The sequence below is a fragment of the Aricia agestis genome, chromosome 3 (genome assembly GCF_905147365.1).
Source record: "Aricia agestis chromosome 3, ilAriAges1.1, whole genome shotgun sequence".
In the NCBI taxonomy this organism is placed as follows: Eukaryota; Metazoa; Arthropoda; class Insecta; order Lepidoptera; family Lycaenidae; genus Aricia; species Aricia agestis.
In genome coordinates, this window is record NC_056408.1 from 13,248,057 (window position 1) to 13,271,427 (window position 23,371).

Here is a 23,371-nt window from a genome sequence, read left to right on the forward strand (position 1 = left end):
AGACGGTCGTGATATTGCACAATAAAATTGATCGTCGTTGGTAGCATTATGGCTACCTAAATAAAGATTAATAAAATTATTGATCAAATAAATCGAAACAATGTTTCTTTTCGCTTACTTTTAACCTTATATTTTAACATAGTGTCCGGTCGATGAGACGACATATTTTGGCGGTTCGTGGATATGATGCCGGATTGACCACTCTATTTTGCCATTTACCAATTTAACACGTGCTCTACATCCGGCGTACTGTTTCGAACAGTAATAATTATTGGTTTTTGAATATTGGGTAAAGGTGTAGTCATTTACCATTAATAGGTATTTTCCTCGTAGCGTTTGAATGAATTTGTATTCTGAAAATTATCGAATTTTAATGAATAAAATATATTACAGAGAGTATAAATGTTGCTATAGCGGGATCACTGAAAACGTAGAAATTCGCTAATGCATTACCAGTTACCACACAGCGACTAGTTTTATTGTAGGATTTGTACTGTACGTAAAAAAAACTTTGTTAAATAATATTATTTATTTTATGAAAATATTTTATGTTATAAAATTTTCACTCTCTGGTGGGGAGTTTTCTACAAGAACGCGTTCAATGTTTTTTGGCTCCTTTTTTCTCTTTAAGTAATTTAATGAATTTCTTTTCCAGCGGCGTCGCTGTTCTCTTTGTTTTCTTGCGGACATGTCTTTTATACTCAATACTGTCTTATTTTCTTTCTTTTTAAGGTATCTTTCTCTTTCCTTTTCCTGGTAAATTCTATATAGCTCGGGGTCGTTTTTTATTTCTTGATATTTATTCCTCTGACGTACCCGATCTTTGGCTAACTTTTGCTCTTTCGTAATTTTTCTATTAGTTTTAGCCATATTTATTTGGAGAAGACCTGTAATAAAAAAATACCTATTAACACCATCATGCAAGATCCAGTCGAAACACACATTCCATATAATAACTATTAACTATTGAAATAAAGAAAGAAGATTTTTTCATGTGTAACAGAGGGTCAGATGGAAAAGAAGTGTATCAAAATACAGATTTGGCAGTTAATTTTCGTCGCTTTCTTATATTTTGAAGGCCATACTTTTAGAAGGTCTGTCAATAGCATTTTCACCATGTATTATTAAAAACACTAGCAGCAAAAGACGTTAAACTAGGCAATCGATAATAATGAAGGCTTACCCATGAGTTGTGATAAAACCAGAATTCGGAACTAAAAATTAACGTTTCTCTGAGAAACAATGCTCTCGTTTCGCGTGATAAAATTAAAACGTGCGTTTCCTTAATTGTTGCAGATGCACATGTTTAAAATGGTAAATTATAAGTATTTTAGTCAATATAAAGGGTGGGTTGCACCAACTTACCTTAACTATAACTGTAACTTTAACGACAATTCAATATGTCAAATCGTAGGTAAAGTCAAAAATTGACGCCAGATTTAACCATAACCTTGAGCTCGACAAGGCTCGACAAAATGAACGTGGCGCAAAAAGGAACTAACGCTGTCGTCATACAAAAACGCCATTTTGACAGTTCTCCTTTACCAGCAGCGCAGCAGTGGGCGGGGGCCCACGTTAATTTCAAGCCTTGTCGGACCAGCTGTCATCTGTCAAATTCTGTGGTCAAAGTTAAAGTTAAAGTTAGCCTTAACTATACTTAACCATAATGCTTTGTTCAAACCTACGCGACAACTTGTCAAATTTGTGTTTTGATTCAAAACACACATTTGACAGCTTGACGCAACTTGACGCTCCCGCTTCGCAGTCGCCTGGTTGCGTAGGTTTGAAAAAAGCATAACTTTAACTTTAACCACGCCTCTGGTGCAACCCACTCTGAGAATACTTGCGAAAAGTTATAGAAAATGGTGTCTCTAAAATATAGTGTAAGTACGGTGGATGGAAATGAAAATTTGGCAATTTTATTTTTAATGTAATTTTAATCATGGCTAATAATTATCTAATGTCAACAAGCAATGAGAGGCATAGACTGCAAGTTTCTGATATGGCAATGAATATGAACCCAGTATACAATATATTAAATATTATATACACTTTAAAGTATACACTTATAATTGAAATCATTTTCAGGATGAAAGTTTAAAATACTGTCCATTCTGGCCTAAAAAATATTTTGGAGGTTGATGATTATGGTTATCCCGGACCAAAAATATGTTTTGTTTGACATCGTACCTAATACTGCATTTGCAGCCGCTAACCTTTTTAGAACAATAGTAAATATTCTTAGCATGATTATTCTTTGAAAAGGTGTATCCTTCATGCATCAATAATGATCTTCCACTTTGTGTTGTTATAAATCGAGGTCCTGAAAATTTAAAAAAAACAATTAAGTATACTAGTGTTACGTTGTGAACCAGACTTATAACAGTTAAAAGGAATAAAAGATTTAAATACACCAGTAGCCCTAGCATGACCACTAGTAAAAATGTAAAAAAATGAATGAACTGTGGACATAAACTTACGGTGCCGTTCCGATCTTTACCGCGGCTAATTGCGACCGAAAAAAATTCAATAAAAGTCACTTTATGACAGACTATAGTGTATGTCATAGAGTAGGATATTATTTTCATTTTTATCACTACAGTACAACTACAGAGTAGTAAGCTACAGTAGTTGTATTGAAGCTTCTATTCCTTAGGTAGTAAGTTAGTGTAAGTTTTGCTTATCGATAAAAGATGAACCAATTTATTTATTTAACAGTTTATGAATATAATATTATGATGGTCGCTGTTTAAAGCATTTGTGTTCTAACTTCTAACCCACAAACAGGCGCAGTCGCTGCCTGAAATTTTGGGGGGGGTTACTCGGTAGTCACTACACTAAATTTTTTTTATCTGCGCCCTCGGACGGTTATAGGTTCACAGCAGCTGTCTAAGGTCGGGCGAAGTGGTGGTTAGGGGGATATCTAGAAATTTTCTTTTATTCTTTGGCAAAATTTTGAAATTTTTCAATTTTACCTTAGATTTTGATCATGTCCCCTGTGACCCCCCCTTTTGGACCGCGCCTGGAATGCAGCCTAGTTATAAATTATCAAATGTACATTTAAACGGCATTCATAACTCAATACGTATTTTTTGGGCCATAGTACACGAATGCTTTACAGCATCCATATAATAAATTAATACTATTATAATACTGTACACTACTGTACAGGTCCAATGCATCAGAAAACGCACAACTCCTATAATAAGTTACATCCAATCTTTTCATCTTGAATTACCGGTTCAACACTTTAATAAAAAAAACGATTTGTCATAGAAAGTTTGTACAAAATATATTTTGGGCAAACAAGTTGTTTTAAATTCAATGACTTAGTCAGAAAGGCATCTAGCCTGAAGTGGAGCTGGGCAAGGCACGTCTCTCATATTGTGCACCCGGCCAGTTGGGCGCATCGAGTTTCGGAGTGGCTGCTGGTCGGTATAATAGAGGCTGACCCAAGAAAAGGTGGCGCGATGAACTGGATGCATTCGACGAAGAGTGGCCAGTAGCATCACGGGATCGTGAATTAAGTATTAAAAAAAAGGAGGCCTTTGCCCAGCTCTGGGACACAATAGGCTAACGTCACGCTTAGACGGCTGAGCGATTTTGTTCATGAAGTTAGCGGAATAGATTAAATGCCTGCTGTCAAAAATATCAAAGCACGCCAGCCCCGCCTACACACCCTGCTATCCTCCAATCGTGATATAATGATTCCATGAATCGTGCCCGCGAGGTTTGTACTTTGCACTGCAGCTAATAGTGAACAATATCGTGTAACAACGCTTCCCGCATTATAGCACGAAAGTAAAGGTCGTAAGTCCCAAAACTGTTTTTGGTGATTACTTAAAAATTAAATACAATACTAACATTTCCTTAAGCCATTATTTTATAAAGTGTGTGATTGTAGTAGTTCAAGTTATTTAATGATAGTAACTCAATAAGTGTAACAGATATTTTTTGTTGAAAAGCCCAAAAAGATTCATAATTTCGAAAAATATAACTATCGAGTCAAAATAAGTGAATCGTGTTTTCCATTAGGCAAATATCAGATAAATATTAAATATACGATGATTATTTATATTTACTTATATAAATAATCATTGATATTTATAAATATCAATTTCATTTGAGTCAATCGTCTTCCGAGATCGTAATACTTATTAGAAAAATACACAGTAATTTTGGCAGCCCGCTCTTAACATCTAAGCATAGTCCATAGACTACATTTTACTCAGAAAAAAAAAATTTAATTCAAAAATGAAAAGTGTCGGGACAATAAAAATCGTCTACATATTATGAAATTAATTTTCTTATAAATGATTATTTTATTGTTAGAAAATGTCATTTTATTCGTGCTTTATCGAATACCGAGCAAAGCTCGGTCAAATAGTCATATCATAACAATATGTTGAATTAAAATCATTTTCAGGATTTCAATTACTCTAAATCACCTCTAAATATGATGAATGTTTCCAAATTTTCCAATACTGTCCATTCTCGCCTAAACAATATTTTGGAGGTTGATGATTATTATGGCTATTCCGGAACAAAAATATGTTTTGTCTCACTTGCTTGATACTGCATTTGCAGCCACTTGACTGTTTAGCACAATAGTAAATATTACTAGTACATTTTTTCTTTGAAAATGTGTACCCTTCATACATCAACAAAGATCCTCCTCGTTGTGTTGTTATAAATTGGGGGCCTGAAAAATTTAACAATTTAAAAAAAACATCCTACTTCCTACTATCCTAGTCCTAGTAATATTATAAAGGCAAAAGTTTGTTTGGATGTATAGATGTATGAATGTATGGATGTTTGTTACTCTTTCACTCAAAAACTACTGAACGGATTTAAATGAAACTTTACAATAATATAGCTTATACATCAGAATAACACATAGGCTACAATTTTAACCGACTTTCGAAATGGGGGAGATGTTATGTTCGTTTTCTTATGTTCAACGATTACTCCGCCGTTTGTTTTAACCGATTTTCAAAATTTTTCTTTTGGTATATAGGGTATCATCCCAATTTGGTATTATATTCACAAAAGTGGTGATCTGATGAAGGATCCATAAGTAATCGAGGGAACTCTTCAAAATTGATAGGGAAACAATATGTGGTGACTTCGGTTTCGTGAGAAGTATTCTAAGTTTATGCTACCAACAAGTAAGATTTTGCACCGAGGTATACCTGGTATACCGTGGTTCGGAAGGTGCTAAGAGAACTCCTGATTCTTTATTGATACAAGTTTGGGAATTTCGGCTTTGTTTTAAGAACGGAAAGCATATGCTACTATGCAAATTACATTCATCATCATCACTACCATATTATACCATACATCGTCCCATGGTTATGACTTATGAGCCTATAATGACCCTGTTATTGGTACTTTTCATAGTTTTTTAGATCGAGACTCGAGTTTGTCAAGCGATAATTTAAAAAAAATCTTTACCTACCTAATATTATAAACCTGAAGAGTATGTTTGCTTGAACGCGTTAATCTCAGTAACTACAGGTCCGATTTAAAAACTTATTTCAGTGTTAGATAGCTCACTTATCGAGTAAGACTAAGACTGTGAAGGGAGTAGGGACATAAGAGCTATTTTTATGGGAAAATGTACGGTTTCCGTAAAATTCCTAATTTACGCGGGCGAAGCCGCGCGGGACATCTAGTACTTAATATAGATGTATCATGTAGGTAACTGCCATAATATTATTAGTGTTAAGTTGTAAACCAGGCTCATAACACTAACAAAGGGGGACATTAAATTATTACGTTAATAGTTTTTTTTTCTCCTTTTTTAGGGTTCCGTAACCTGTGTCTTCTGTCTGTCTGTGTGTCTCCAGGCTGTAACTCAAGAACCGCTATAGCTAGATTTCTGAAATTTTCACAGATTGTGTGTAATATATTCTGTTGCCGCTATAACAACAAATACTAAAAACAAAATAAAATTAATATTTAAGGGGGCTCCCATACAAAAAACATGATTTTTTTGCTATTTTTGGCTCAATATCAATAACTGCAACACATAGGCACTTGAAATATTCACGATATATTTGTACTTTAATAATCAATAATAAAATTTGAAAAAATCAAATAACTAAGGGGGGGAGCCCCCCTTAGTTATTTGATTTTTTTTCCTTTTCCCCTTTCCCTTCCCGTCCCATCCCTACCCTCCTCTATTACCCTATTCCCTCTTAAAAGGCCGGCAACGCACCTGCAGCTCTTCTGATGCTGCGAGTGTCCATGGGCGACGGAAGTTGCTTTACATCAAGTGACCCGTTTTCTCGTTTGCCCCCTTATTTCATAAAAAAAAAGAATAGATAATAGTACAAGTACCTATACTTACGCAAATTATCAAGATCACGTTTAGGCAGGTCTAATAAAAAAAAAATTAGAAACTGAAAAAATACATAAATTTATACGCTCAAACAGTATCTAATCAGTAATCACCTTCTGATGTAGTCGGGGAAATAAAATATCAACCGGATAAATCAAACAAGAGACCTTTAGTGACAACCCTAGGTACAAAAAATCTGGATATAAAAATAATAAATGGTTAGTGTGGGTTAGATTTTACAATTAAGTGCAGTCAATCAACTGAGGTTAATTCATCTATAGGATCAGCGAAGAATGCCTTGGCCATCAACTGGCTGCAACATTGATGGTTTGATTCACCATTCCACCAGATCACATAGAGTCCACACCCAATCTGGTACAAATTATGAGTAACTGCTTAAGTTACTCATAATTTGTAAATCATAATAACTATCAAGACTGAAAATAAATGTTACTGAAACTGTTACCCGCACAATGCTTCAGCACACATCCTAATATATTTTTATGATTATTCATGGCTTTTATTGTGTGCATAGTTAATGACACCTAACACGTTAACAGGAAAATCAAAATAAAACAATTGAACTTGAGTCCACAGATTTTATTATTTAAAATATTGTTTTCTTATTACGACCCGTTCATGCTAAGTTTGCTGGTCTGTAGAATGTGCATCCCATCGCGTCGGCGGCAAACTTAGCATGGATGGGTAGTATGTTACATGTAAAATATACATAAGAGACACTGTTTATCAATATTTACCAACCACACTAAGAGACATGTTTAAATGTTTCCAAAACTTTTGTTATTAAAATATATTAAAAAGTTTGGCAGAGAACTTATGGAGCTTATGTAAAAATCTTTAATAAATAAAAGTAAATATTATCTCTACAAGTGACTATTATTGCTTACTATACTATTAACATTCATCATAACAGCAGTTTAAATTTACATTTTACTGTTTGCATCTTTTTTATTTGTTTCATAAAACTAAGGGATCTTAGCAACAGGCTAAAGAAATTTATAAAATATAGTTATACTAAAAGATAATTTATAATATTTAATACACAATTTTCAGGAATCATTATTTATTTTTTTGTAAAATAGAAGAGTTACATGCAATTGTTTGTCAAACTTAACTCTATCACTTACCTTTATCTGCTCCTCGGTGATGATGTAAAGATCATGTATAGGTGAACACGCTGGTCTATAGAGTTGTTTTATAAACTTCACTATAACACATATTTTCACACATTTTATCACAACTGAATATTAGAAAACACAAATTTGCATTTTAGGTTATAAAATATAGATCACTATTTTAAATCCTATTAGAATTGTACTAATTTAATACAAAATGTATACAAAACACGGCACTATTAACAAGCACAATATCAGGAGATAAGTCCAAATTATTTTAATAAATTGTAAATTAAAACAACAATAATACGAATTTTGACAGCTCCCAAAACAACTAGTGAGGTACCGTTTCGTAATTCAGTTTTACATGTCATGTCAATTGTCATGTACAACTAGGGTTGCCATCACCAGTGAGTGACAAAATGTAGTAACTTTGATCATCCGAAACTATTAAACTATTTATCGAAATGTTATGTAATTTGAAGGTTAAGCTAGTTTTAATACTTGCTCCTAGTCACCGAAATTCTAAATCCCTAGCTTTGTTAACATCGAAGATAAAAGAGGTGTGAAAAAGCCGCCAACCGCTTCGAGAAAAGTATGCTACGGCCGTGCCTTTGCTAAAAAGCTTGGCTGGAGCACTGCCGTGCTCCCAGATCTGTTACGTTCATACTATTTTCCGGCTTAAATCTCTTCCGTACAATAGGCATGATGACTATTTTTTTTCTTATTGGTAATTGAACGACCCTTAAAAATAGAAACATCGCTGAAAGAATGACTCTGATAGCTTAAAAATTCACCAAGATACGACAATTCAAACATCTCATAAAATAGACCTGCCGAAACGCTCCATACAAAGTGCTACGAAAGACTGACGTCACGCTTTCGTAGTTTGTATGCATCGGGAGAGAACTTTGTTCGATAGGTATATTAAACATTGCGTTTATGAAAGTGGTTTAGAACAAAAGTTGCTTTTAATTGCATAAATTATCGAATGGTATACAAATATTAAGAAATATAATTGAAAAAAAAATCGACTTGATTTTCCAACTTTGAAGGCGCATAACAAAAAAAATACAAATGCTATCGAGCTGAAATTTTGGGAACACTTATTTTTTACCGTTATTTCTTTATTTTATTAACAAAATTCGCTAATCTTTGACCTTGTCATCATCCCTATTTTCAAATTCAAAATTGCAAACATTGACAAATTTGACAAATATATGAAACCAAAGATACGAAATGCCATTTACATAAAAGAGACAGTTCTATTTTTAAACGTCGAACTGCATAGTTTCTTTTGCGTAGAGAGTAACATAAACAGCCGTAGAGTGGACACTTGATACAAAAGTATTAGTAGGTAAGAAATGAAATAACTTATGTAAGAGATAATTTTATTTATTGAAAATGTTAACATCGAAATAATTAATAATGGAATATACTCTACGAATAATAAAAACTAAGGAAACGTTACTACCATACTTCAACCGTTTTAAATTTGGCTCCTTTTCGAACACTAAAATATGACAATTCAGATTTTCGCCAAGGTCGTATCCCAGGTAACGTATCATAATATTGCGCGCCGGACGACAGCCTGCGCGGTTATTGTCATTGTCACAGTTATGAAACAAATGATTGTCAAAAGTGGATAGTATTATGCTATCCACTTTTGACAATAGTGGATAGCATTTTGTTTTTTGTTCGATTTTTTGTTGTGTGCCGTGTGGCAACGCATTGATACTATGGCGCACACATACAAGCCACGCGCGGTGCCTTTGTATGAAGATAACTTACTTCCCCTCCTTTTACTATGTTAGCGGTCCCCCGACACACCGTGACAACAATTATGGACTCAAATATCACTTTACATCTAGGAATTATTTAAACTTAAAGTCAGTAAAATATATTATTTTTAAAGTTGTTTGGCGGGGGTTTATTTAAATTTCTTAATTTAATTTTAGTTCATGCTTTTTAAACTTGCGTTCGTTATAGTGCAGAATGATTCCTATCAACGGGATCATAATATTATATCCCAATGAATACCATCTAGGAATGTCCTTTTGGATGAGGCCGTCAATATGAGTCCAAACATGAAACCTCCACTATGGTTTCATATGGAGCTCGGCTGCTATAGAATCCAGGTGATGCTGCAGCAGCAGCATGCAAAAATTTACTGTTTATTACGACGCAACGTACTAGTTGTCGCAATTAAAATGAGCCTAAACTATAATAAATCGGGTATCCTATTGATTACCAGGTGATGCTGCAGCACCAGGTCAACTTTCCATTAATGTGTAATTTATATTCATAAATGTCACGAACTATAGAATGCAAAATATGAAGCCCACCAAACGACTACAAGATGCTAATCGGCCCTTCACGTACCAGATGAACCGCGATTTTTCAGCACGGAGCGGGCTGATGATGACGAACTATAGCTAAGAACACTCTCGATTAAGTCAGCTTCAGCAAACAAAAAAACTAGATCAAAATCGGTCCACCCGTTTGGATGCTACGATGCCACAGACAGACAGACAGACAGACAGACAGACAGACAGACAGACAGACTGACAGACAGACACGTCAAACTTATAACACCCCTCTTTTTTATCGGGGGTTAAAAATACATATTTAATGTATACCTTCAAAAATATTTTTTTCTTTTCTTTCTCTTTGAAATTTTTTGTATATTTTCTTGCCTGACCTAAAAACAGTATTTCTAACCCTAAAAAACAGTGCAGTACAGTTGCATATAGCCTGTCAAGAAAGTCATGACAGGCGGGAAATTTTTCTAAACGTAATCACGCATAGGTAGGTATATAAGGTGTATTTTTTTCTTTGTATTTTCACAGATAACGCTTATTACATTTTAAATATTGTCACCTTGCACATTTTTATCTCGAATCTGTGATGATGATAATAGAATAATGAAGTTCTCATATTTTTTATTTCATTTAAAAAAATTCCCGCCTGTCATGACATTCTTGACGGACTATATTATGATATCGCATAGCGTATAAAATAGAATACAAATAAACTGCAATAATTGTAGACATTTAAGTCCCGATCTAACAGTGTGGCGAGTCTGCACTGAGTACTCTTAGCCGGCGCCAGACCCAGGCCTCAAAGTTTGAGCAAACTTTGCACAAATAGGAAAATGCCAGCAATTAACTTTGCACAAATAGGCAAATGTCAGCGCCACACTTGGCGAATTTGCGTATTTGACGCAACCATCCTTATCGTTCTTGCGTCTAAACTGTATCGCTGTCTCTTTCTTCGCCTGAGCTATGACGAAAATTAAATTTTTCCAGATTGTTCGAAAAAATAATTGAAAATGTAAATAATCGAGGTATTTATTGCAATCAAAACATGTGGTAAGAGATTCTATGCGTTTTGTTTACTTTCAAGTCATAATTGGTACATTTTCGAAACACGCACGACGTCATTTTCAATTTATTTAGGTAAGACCAGACGCGGCACGTTCGTGACTGCGCTCGTTGCAGACTAAATAACAGACAACCCAATTGGGCCGTATTTGAATCTTCACAACGCGCGCGGTAGTAACATATCTGCTTTGAGTTTTTCATATAATATCATTGATTATTTTCCTAAAATTGTGTTAATGGAGTTTTTAATGTGTAATATTGGTAGGATATTTTAATTTAACCATTAGATATTCGTTATTATGCACAAGACGTGTAGGAAAGTGATACAATATCCAGAAACGAGCTATTTTGTGTTCCCTCCAAAACTCCATCGAAAATTTCAGTAAAGCGTCTTCCACTTTACTGAATCGAACGACTTGACTCCTTGACTGTATTGACTTTTTACTTCGACTTTGGCTAGACTTTTGACCTGACGATATAAAGAAAAGTTGCTGAAAATATAAAATATATAATAATAATTAAATACTGTTTACCCGTCATTTATTATACTTGACACTGGCCATGGATATATAGCCGAAGTGCCATAATAAGAAAAAAAAAGCGATGACGTTTATCGTCTGTCAACAGTCGACGCTAGTCAAAATTTATTAGATAAATCTTAACCTCAAAACAATTGTCTGTTGTCGCAATTTCAACTATAAAAGTTTCAGTTTGTTAATTAAATGTTGTTACAGTTTTTTTTAATATTTTAATGAATATCTTATATCGCTTTGGTGTCTTAAAGTTAATTGTTGACCAAACTGTCAGTTTTGTTGTGGTTTTAACTTCGTATGATTTTGTCGAATATGAAGATTTCAAAAGTGAAAAAGTGTTATTTAATGCGGAAAAATGGCTATAATTTTTAATTTTTAATATTATCAAAAGTATACCAAAGTTTCAGTGCTAAGTGTTTAAAGTGAAAACATAAGTTCTTGGCGGGAAGTACTTGTTGTCAAGGTACGAGTAATTTTTATTTTTACGTTGTATCTCTATTATTTATCAAAGGCAGAAAAAATCTGATTGCCTTAATAACGTTTAGATGTTAACAAACACTTTGAAGAGACTGATAAAGGTCAAAGTGTTACTCTATCTTGAAGAAATGTTTAATACATAGTAACAAAAAAGTTGTGTTATTCCATTCTAAGGACTGTTCAGAGTCTCCATCACCCTTGAGAGGGATCCTTTATCATTGAAATAATGTTTCTGTCAGACATAAGTACCTAATTATATTGTTATCAAACTAAATTAAACTAGTTAAAAGAGTAAAAATTTCTAGTTAACAAGTAATTTTGTTTGCAGATTTGAGGTTTTGTTTGAGCAGAATTGGTAAGTTTTTGATTTTATTTTGAAAACAACCACAAAGTCCTGTTTGAATTATGTATGCTACCAACAATAGAATATGCAAAGGCTAGAGCAGCTATACTCAACCTGCAGCCCGCCAAGACTTTATCAGTAGCTGGTGTAAAAGTAAGGATAATGTCAAATTGTTTTGATTTTGTTTGCGGCCTGTTATACCAAGACTAACATATATGTTTGTGGCCAGCATAAAAAAAAGGTTGAGTCATATATATAGTATTGGTTCTATTTTATTATAAACATAAGCTGTTGGTTTTCCAAAACAAATAAATAAATATCACTGGACTAGAGGATAGGGCTCTAGGTCAAAACCCGTCTGCCTTACATGGTCACATTGATTGTTGTTGTTCACACCCTATATTTTTTATGTCTGTGTGCAGATAAAATAAGTAAAATTTTCTTGAAGCTTCAATGGTAATTTTATACTGTGAAAACAATAATCAGTTTTGTCTTTTTAATAAACTACAATTGACAGCATAAATAAGGAATCCAATAAATTTTTGGTATTTTTTACATATTATAAAATAATAATTTATTTTTTTAATGCCAATAATACAAAATACAAAGTTATTATTATAGAATTGATTGATTATTAATATAATACATAGTTAATTTATAAATATTTGACACACCATGATTAGACTTGCATTTAAAGCATGCAATAGATTTTTACTTGTTGTTATTGAATAATAGTAAATAAAATTGTTTACTCAAAGAATGTTCAATAAATATTTTGTGTCTTATTATTATTGGTGATTTTATTTTGCTTTTTATCACTATCCTCTTTAAAAACAATGTAAATAATTTATTCAAAACATCCTTTAAAAATAGTAATTTCATCCTGAAGTGAAGTGGTATGAGCTGGTTAAAATATACCTATCTCAACGATAAATGTGTGATAGGATATTGACTACATGTAAATGTTTCATCCACACTATCTTGTCTCTTATGATTGGTCAATTATTGTCATGTTTGTTTCAATGGCAGGTATTACACGCATCAATATTATCATGATTCTAGTATCATGCGATTCACAAGTGTACTGTGACACTGCGATTCGGCCTATTACACCATGAATATTATCACGGAATCATGATAATATTGATCTTTCAATGAGTGCCTTTTAGCGCTTGGCGAGTTCCAAAGTGCACCATGTTTTCACAGTTTTCGCCATATTGTTTGTGAAGATATTTATTATATTTATGAAACTGTTTCTTTTTTGTGAATTTTATTGGTAAGGATAATTCTTCATTAAGTGGTCATCCGAGGCATGACTATGTCTTGTTCTGAAAATGTTGTATAATCTATAAGGTAAAAGAGGTATAAAGTATTTTCAAGATAAGCGCCTAGCTATACACTATACAGCTAGGTGCTAGCATAGGGCTAGCACCTAGCTAAAAATAAAGATTTGTATGTTTATATAAATTTTTGCTTTCTAAATAGGTATCTTAATAACTGTAAGTGGCAGAATGATATGATGTTGCAGAAAAAAGATAATTCCATATTAAACTATGTTACAGAAGCCTATCTATTAGCGTCAACTAGCAACCAAGGTATGCTCTACTATTTGGGCTATACATACTCTGCAAGAAACAAGAAAAAAGTAGGTACTTATTGGACTTGTTCCAGTCACCAAAAGAAAGGTTGTAAAGCCAATATAACAACAGATGAAAGTCGAAAGAGAATAAAAATCATTAATGCAAAAGCAGAACATAATCATCCACCAAAAGAAAAGAAAAAAAAATTCAGGCTGGGATTTTGAATAACTTGTATAACAAAATATTGAATTAAATAATTAAATTATTCATACAAAAAAAATACACACTGTGTACTTGCAGACTTCACTTGGACTATAATATTTTATTTTTAACTGACATACTCAATCAAATCAAATCAAATCAAAATTGTTTTATCTATTTTTCCAACCTATAGGACAGGGACAAAATCTGTATATAAAGTATTATAGTGTCAATGTTTTTGTCAATGTGTTATAAGTAGGAAGCTTTGGTTACGTTATTTTACACAAGTACATTAATTTTATTAAATTTTAGACACATAAATTCTTTAATTTTGCCCTTGGAAGTAAGTATACTAAATTATAAATAAAATAAATTGTTTTGAAAATGATAAATGAGTGATTCAAACTAGTTACTTATTATGACTATGTTAGCAAGAGTTGTGATAATATTAGCAACTGAGGTATTATTTTATTATTTAATTAGACATGTTATTAGAAAATTAAATGTTTCTGATGAGTAGAATTATTATACATAATTACCTTGCTTTCAGCGATACATTTTATTACTTCAAGAAGAGGTAAAAAGCTTTTAGTGTACAATCAATATCCCTTTGCTAAGAACAATGATAGTAAGCAGGCGACGCTCTGGTCTTGCTCTTCGCGGTGTTCTAGACAGTGTAAAGCCCAGGTGTCCCTCAGTAAAGCAGGTGTGCTTTCTGTTATAAACTCTGAGCACACCCATGCACCTCCTTTGTATTATGTAGATAAATCAGGCAACTATGTAAGAATTTATCAATAATTTTTTGCTGCAGTAAATATAAGTTACCAATGATTTTGTTTATTTAAAATTTATATTGTATGATAAGTAACTTTGCATTTAGATTTTTTTAACTAAGTATATTTTTTTTACAATCCATTTCAGGGCCAGTCTTAATACGGAGTCAGAAGAAAGGAAAATATTTGCTTTTGTACAACAATTACACATACTCAAAATGCACTAAATCAAAGAAGGGAATCGTATGGAAATGCACATCAAGTAAAACAGACACTTGCTCCGCAACTGTAACTACGGATGCCAATTTGAATGTTGTTGTCAAAAAAGGAAAACATTCACATGCTAAGCCTGACAGAAAGGAAAAAGTTAATCATGTTTACTTTACCACAGAATAGTCACCTTCAGAAGGCATTAGTACCTATGCTCTTCACTGAAGAACCATGGTGCAAGTGCAAGGACAATAATGTTCTTATTGGTAAAAATACCATCCAATGCAAATAAATGTAAATATGTAGTACATATTGTGTAATATAATTTGAAATAAAAATTTAAATCGTACTAATAAATTAGGTCTCAATTATGTTGAGACCTATTTATTAGTAATGATTAGTAATGATTGTCCTTGTCTGAACTGTTAACGAAAGCATTGTATAGCAATATCTTCTATAGGTATAGACTGGGTTGCACCAGAGGCGTGGTTAAAGTTAAATTTATGGTTATAGTTAAGGTAAATTTAACAAAACATTATGGTTAAGTATAGTTAAGGCTAACTTTAACTTTATCATTCTTCTTCTTCCTTTAAAAATGGCCGACTCGGTGAATTGCCAATGTCAGAGTGGCTCGAAAGACTTTGCTCTAATGTAGTGAAGGTCTGGTGAAGTACCTAACAAGTGTACGGTTACAAAACATAATTGCATAATTACAGGAGTTGATGGACCTAAAACAAACACAAACACTAATGTTAGTAGAGACATCACAATCTAATATTGTTATCACGAATATATGTACACAAAATTTCAATAAAAGGAGTTTTTACATAAGATAAAACCGATTTAAAATTTATAGGGCGAGGAATGGAATTGGGAAGACAGTCATATAAGGACGATTGGTTTCTAGGGCAAGAAAAGAAGATGTGATCTAAGGTACCCTCATCTAGACCACACTCACAGAGAGAATGATCCTTGACCGTAATTTTAGCAAGGAACACTGGTGAGCAGTAATGACCAAGTCTAACACGGCAGATTGTCGAGCATATTGGTTTGCTACACTGTGAATATCTAAAGAACCAAGGTCTTACTGGTACACTACTTTGAATATCATGGTAGTGCTTGCCTTTGATGGTACTTGAGCCGTCCCATAGTGTATTCCATTTGCTAGAAAGTTGAGATTTTGCAAGTGGAATTAAGTCCTGACAATAGAGTTGGTATTGACTGAGTCCACCTGATGTTATGGCGGCTTTAGCATATGCATCCACACTCTCATTACCAGTAATTCCACTGTGGCCAGGTATCCATGCTAACACAACATGTATACTGCGGACACGGCACCTAAGGAGTAGCCGTCTTATTTTAAATATTAAAGGAAATCTAGACTTACAGCGGAACAGGTTAGCAGATATACCCTGCAAAACGCTCCTGGAGTCCGAGAGTATAAGCGATTTATTTAGATCATGAGACTCAATAAATGAGATGGCCTCATATATAGCTAGGGCCTCCCCTGTAAATACAGAGGAGTTCGGAGGCAATTTAAAATCACATTCACTCTCGGAATCCAGACAGCTGCACCCACACAACCATCCACCGAAAGTCTAGATGCATCTGTAAAGATAAGCTTCCAATCCCTATAGTGCTCATGTATAATCTGATTAAATTGAGTATTTGCTAGAAGGGAACCTTTATCAATAGGGAAATTAAGGATGATGTTGGGAGTGAATGTCAGTGCTTCGTAAGGGGTGGAAAATAGAGGGTTGAGTCTGCACTGGACAATAGGACAAGGAAGTTGGGTTAACTTATGGTAACTGATCAGGAGACAAGGGAGATCTTTATGCCGCCAATAAGCAGATGTTGACGTCAATTGGGATAATTTATAAAGTTTGCCTAATAGTGGATGAGAGGAGTTCTGAAATGCCTTAAATAAAAACCTATCTGAAAGATACTGCCTCCGGAAGTTGAGAGGTGGATCGACACATTCAACCTGTAGGGCATTGATTGGGGAAGATTTCATTGCCCCAAGTATGATCCTCAGAGATTTTGCCTGAATTTTGTCCAGATTTTTTCAAGGAACCTTGTGACAGGGTTCCAATAAAAATGATCCATAATCTATATGGCTGCGGATAAGAGCATTGTAAAGTAATTTTTGGGTATATGGGTGAAAACCCCACCATACACCGCTGACAGATCGTAAAACATTGATATTTTTCTCGCATTTTTTGATAATATGGTTAAATTGGTAAGCTCCAGTCAACCTAGAATCGAGGTATACTCCCAAAAATTTAACGCTTTCCCTAACTGGGAAAACTTGTTCGTTAACTTGAATATTGACTGAAGGCGTTATTTTGGACCGAGAAAAAACTACAACGGAACTTTTCTGAATCGAGATACTCGGACCATGTCTGTCCATCCACTCCATAAGCTAAATAATCTAATTGCAGTGTTGAGGCGTTCAGAGCATTCTAAAATATCCTTAGAGGCAATGTACACTGTCAGATCATCGGCATACTGAGAGACCTCACAAAAACTAATAACGGAAACTTTATCCTTAACTTTGCCCGGAGAAATTGACAGATGACAGCTGATCCAACAAGGTTATAAATGCGCGTGGGCGGGGGCGCTGCTGGTAAGGGAGAACTGTCAAAAATGGCGGTTTTTGTATGATGACAGCGTTAGTTCCTTTTTTCGCCACATGCATTTAAAACCTTGTCGAGCTCTATGGTTATGGTTAAATATGGCGACTTGATGGCGTCCATTTTTAGCTTTAACCAAAGATTTGACATTTTGCATTGTAGTTAAAGTTAAAAATAAAGTTAAATTTACAGTTAAAGTTAAAGTAAGCTGGTGCAACCCAGTCAGTTAGGTATAATATAATATTGTAAGGATCATTTTATTAGTATAACATTTGGATTATAAACTTATAGAAATGGACTTAGTTTATACTTTTTGAATTTAATTTCTCGCCAGAAAGAGAGAAAGCCATCGTGCGGCCTGCCGTCTCCGATTAAAAACCATTGGCCCTGGTATTTAGTATAGGGAAAGCTTTCACTATTTTTTTAAGTCTATTATAATAATAGATACGATAATATTATGTTCATGTTATAACATAACTTAATTTTGTACTTTTTTCATATCATGAAAGTATTAGTGACATATAATTATAAGTATTTACTTACTTATCTTTGAAAAATGGATCGCATAAAAATATCATCTATCTATTCCATCGGGCTTTAAAATCTTCGGACCCAGTTATTTCCAGTGTGTGGTCGAAATAACGACAAGGTAAATATAAAAAAAATCGGCCAAGTGCGAGTCGGACTCGCGCACGAAGTGCTCCGTACTGTTATAGAGCAAACATAGACCAAAAATTGTGTTTTTGTATGGGAGCCCCCCTTATTTTTTTTTATTTGATTTTAATTATATTATTCTTAAACATTCAAAAATATTATTCTTAAACATTGAAGTAGACATATTATAATTAAGGCCTTTGTGAAAATATCAAGTGCCTACCTTTTGCCATTATTAATATCGAGCAAAAATGCCAAAAAAATCACATTTATTGTATGGGAGCCCCCTTTAAATATTAATTTTATTTTATTTTTAGTATTTGTTGTTATAGCGGCAACAGATATACACAATCTGTGAAAATTTCAGAACTCTAGCTATAGCTGTTCTTGAGATACAGCCTGGAGACAGACAGACCGATGTCTGTGTGTCTGAGACAGACAGACATCGAAGTCTCATGAATAGTGTCCCGTTTTCACCCTTTGGGTACGGAACCCTAAAAATACCTTTATCTCAGGCAGTACTATCTTTGCTTCAACCTTGGGCATTTTCAAAAAAATGTGTACCCCTGGTTTTTACCTTGTCCCTTGACTTCGCTACAGATTATTTGTAAAAAATTACATAACTAACATTTTGTAATTTTAATGTAGGAGCATAAACAAGTTTTCTTTTATTAAAATACATTCACGTTTGTATAAAATTTTATTTAGTATGAGATTTATAAGGGTTTTAAGTACCGAAACCTATTAAATTCACCTGTCCCCTTCCCAGAAGTTGTAACAAAATCTTTAATAACTATTTTTTTTCTTAAAGTAAGTTGCTTAAAAAACATATTTTAGATTCCTAAATATTTAATGTATCAATTAAATGTCTTGTTATTGAAAAATCTAACATAATTTATCTACAAATTAATTAAAATTATAATCATGAAAAAACAACCCGACCGGAATGTTCTGTTTAGTGACCGTTTTTTTTTTAGTTTTATAAATATACTACAAAAATATTTTCGGCACTAAATGATAGCACTATATTTCATTGTACATCGAGAAACTCCAATTTGAATTTAGTAGTTAAAAATCTGCTACAAGACGCGGACGCAGGTTGGACGGTTCTTCAGGAACGGTTTATTTGTTCAGATAAGTGACCATATTTTGTAAGCATTATTATACTTTCTCCAACTGTTTTTACTGTTGACACGTTGCAAAATTAGCTTAGTATTTAGTATAAAAAATGAAACTGTGATAACCATTATCGGTTATTTACAAAAAAGTTTAATTAAGTAAAAAAAAATCATATTAAGTGCACACTACACGGCTGTTTTGGGTATTTTGATTTAAGGGGTACCAGGGTTTTAAAAAGCTTTTGACACCAATTTTGTTGACACCGCGCGCTATAAACTGAAGTCCACGCGGACGAAGTCGCGGGCAACAGCTAGTAAATAATAAAAACCAAATTTGAACTACATTTTAATTTTAAAATGAGAAAAAAAGGAAAATTACATCTCGCTATTTGACTATCGTAAATAAATAAATAATATAATAATGATAACGGGACTCAGTATAAGTATCTCCATACCAAATTTCATCAAAATCGTTTCAGTGGTTTGGGCGTGAAGAGGTTACAGACAGACAGACTTTCGTATTTATAATATTATTATGTAGTGTAAAACTCTCATCATCCATGCTAATATTGTTAATTGGAGGATACAGGGGTCCGTCTGTTATCTCCTCAGGTCCAAACTGCTGAATATAACATAATTTGGAGTTATTATACTTTTTTGTTCATATGCTTACATTTTTTGTCAATCGTAGTGATTTATTTGGACAGAAATATCGCATTGATTTGCTCGCTTTGGTGATCATTTACTGTATTTGGTGAGCATTTACTATATTTGGTGATCATATACTATACTTGGTGATCATTTACTATATTTATTATTTAGTGATCATTTACTATATTTGGCGTTCGATTACAATTTGGAGTGTAGCCGTGACTAAAATAGCTGGTAGTATTGCAATTTTAGACTTTCTTTTTTTGGTGGTAAGTATCTTTTTTTGGTAAACAAGTTTAGGGTATCAGAGCATTTTTTGGTGGTCATTATATTTGTTCCCGTCACTAATTCAAAAACCCTCATCCGCCCATGTAGGTCACAAAAACTTGGAGCTCAGACGCGGATTGTATCTTATAATAAATTTGTATATTAAAATCTCAATAACTACTGAACCGATTTTGGAAACTTGCAGTATTCCCTGAGTTGAACAATACCTAGTACAACAAAAAAAGAATCACTTAAATCAGACTTGTAGTTCCGGAGATATGCACAAACATAAAAACATACATACACTTTTGAAATTTGGCACATTTGCTCAATAGCTGATATAGATTAACATAATATACAATTATTTTTTAACAAACAATTTAAACCGTACAAAAAATATCAGCAGAATTGGCGGTCTCACCCACATTATATTAGGTATTACGAAATTTATATTTTATAATTTTGCTTGTAGCAGTTAAATATTTTAATGTAGTTTTTTTTTGCCTTTTATTATGTAATAAAAAGTAGTTAGAAATTTATATATTCTTTTATTTTATTAAATTACAAATTCGCATTACAGATTATGTATTTATTGAAGGACGAAATAAGCATATGCAACTAATTCTTGGTGGTTATCCCTTTAACCAGACGGCCATGCGATACTGGTACTGCTCGAAACGCCTAAAGGGCTGCAAAGCAAAACTCAAACTCTCCGAAGACTTTAAAATAGGTTTTGCCTATACTAATCACAACCATCTACCCACATACAGATTTGACAAGGTAACGGGGGAATATGTCAAAATAAAAGACAATAGCTTTGTCCACACTGTGCCTTTTTCTGTTCGTCAAGGGCATGCGTTATAGCGCAGTCAACAGCGAACGTGAGGCATGCCCGCGACGCATGCCCTCTGACCGTATCCAAAAAACAAAAATAACAATGTTGGCTTGCGTTCGTTGACGGATTCAATTATTGAATGCGTCAAAACGAAAGTTGAATGAAAGAAGACGACGAAAATTGAAGACGAAAGCGCATAGTGTAGACATAGCTATTAAACCGCATGTTATCGTATCCAGTCTTAACATTAAGTCGCCAGTAGTGCAGCAGGCGCGCGACTGGCGACTTAATGTGAAGGCGTCCTTAAACTATTCATGGCACCGAATGTCACCATCCAATAGCTTTGTCCACATTGTGCCTCACGTTCGCTGTTGACAGCGCATGGCATGCACAATGTGGACAAAGCTATTAGGTAGCACCAATATTGCGTACCAGTTACCACGTTGTGAGTCGCCAAAATCAGTGCCAAAACTACATTAAATGTCAAAATTCGTGGTAAGCTATGGTAAGGACCTCTGCATTAGTTTGTTATTGCTCATGCGAAGTTACATTAATTCTGTCATAGCTCATAAGTTATAACCCATATTTTCTAAGTAAGTAAATATTAATATTTATAATAACTCGGTACATTTTAATCGAATAAGTAGGACATATTTAAATATTATATGCTTTACTAAAAAAGGTGTATTGTGTAGTGTGTACTCATATATTATTATAGTTTAATTAAAACGGGCGACTTTCGTTTAAATAATCCTTTTCATTAAGGCAATGCAAATATTGGATAAGTACAAAGAAAGGTGCTGCCTTTGCCCTTGTACTTGTAGTAAATACTAAAAGTAATTTGTCAGCATGCTTAAAACAAAAGCCACATAGTCCGAACTCCGAGCTATTAATTATATTTTATTGGTTTACTACACACCTTGGTGACCTTGGTCACATAATTAAGGACTTTAAGCTAAGTATTTTTCAAGGTATATTATGATACCACTATGTCAAGATAAAAATATGTCTTCAGTGCCCTAATTAGTTCAACGTTTGATATTGCAGTGAAGGTAGTTACAGCGGTCGATGGTGCGACACTATTGATGTTAAATGGTTTCGCGTTTTCAAATCCTTCGCCGATGTCAAACGGTGAGAGATGGTACTGCATGGGGAGGATCAGGTGGCATTGCACTGTTTGCCTGCACGTCAACGACGATTACGAGCTCGTGTGCATCTCCCACGAGCACAACCATCACCCGCCTACCCTCAAAATTAACGATAACGGTCTTTATTCAATAGCGTCTTTGTAAAATCACTTGGAAAATAAAACGTGTATCACTCATGCCGAGTATCTGGTGTATTTTGACAGGAAAATTTTCAATAGCATTGTTGTTTGGACGTATTAGCCAACAACAAGCAACAGGCGCTAGTAATAGATAAACCCAAGAGTTTAACAAGTCATAAAACGCCAGGAATCTGGTAAAAATCAGATGCTGCATGGCATATTATCTATACTATTTGAGATTTTTATCACAGCACTTAAAGACTACCTATGAAAGGTCGCTGATGATGCTAATGATTCCTAATAAAAAGGAGTTTGTACAATATGTACAGTGTACTTTTATTTATAAGATATTTACATTTAAGAGACTACAATGATTGCATTATATTGTCTTAATTATTTAAGTAAATTTGATATTTTATTGATCTCTTTATTGTACAATGATATAAACTAAGCTTTAATCAGATAAATGTTAGAGATTTATGCTCCTAACGACGAAACTTACAAAATTCTACTTAAGCATAGAACTTTTGATATTATACTTATTTAAATAATATTACTAGAGATCGCCCAATGGTCGAAAACTCGAAACCTCAAATAAAACAATAAATTAAATAAGCTTCAAATTTCAACGCTTTTCTATTGAAATTCTATTGTCAAAATATTGACTGTATTATTTTTGTAAGTACTCACATACGGTTTTGCTAGATCGAGCAATCATGTACTTAGAGTAAAAACCAGGGCTCGGGCTTTCGTACACACATTCAGCATTGTTCGATAGTTTTACTCCAGCCTACCTAGCATACGCCAACGAGATATCTTACTCTCGAGATAATTAAATTTTGACATTATGAGACGAGTAGTTACTCGTCTCATAATGTCAAAATCTCAACATTATCTCGACCAAACTCTATAAAAATGTGTTATTTCGATGACAGATCTACGCGAGAAAAAATGTTTGTCATGTTAA

The 23,371-nt window shown here is 33.7% G+C and overlaps 1 protein-coding gene across 1 annotated transcript in view; it reads left to right on the forward strand.

Annotated features, from left to right (window-relative positions):
* The first annotated feature begins 12,098 nt into the window (after positions 1-12,098).
* Positions 12,099-23,371, forward strand: part of LOC121740498 — a 35,955-nt gene continuing 24,682 nt past the window's right edge. The window contains exons 1-2 of the mRNA XM_042133211.1: positions 12,099-12,117; positions 12,201-12,227. Of these exons, the coding sequence (XP_041989145.1) occupies positions 12,099-12,117; positions 12,201-12,227 (46 nt within the window). The remainder of the gene's footprint in view (positions 12,118-12,200; positions 12,228-23,371) is intronic.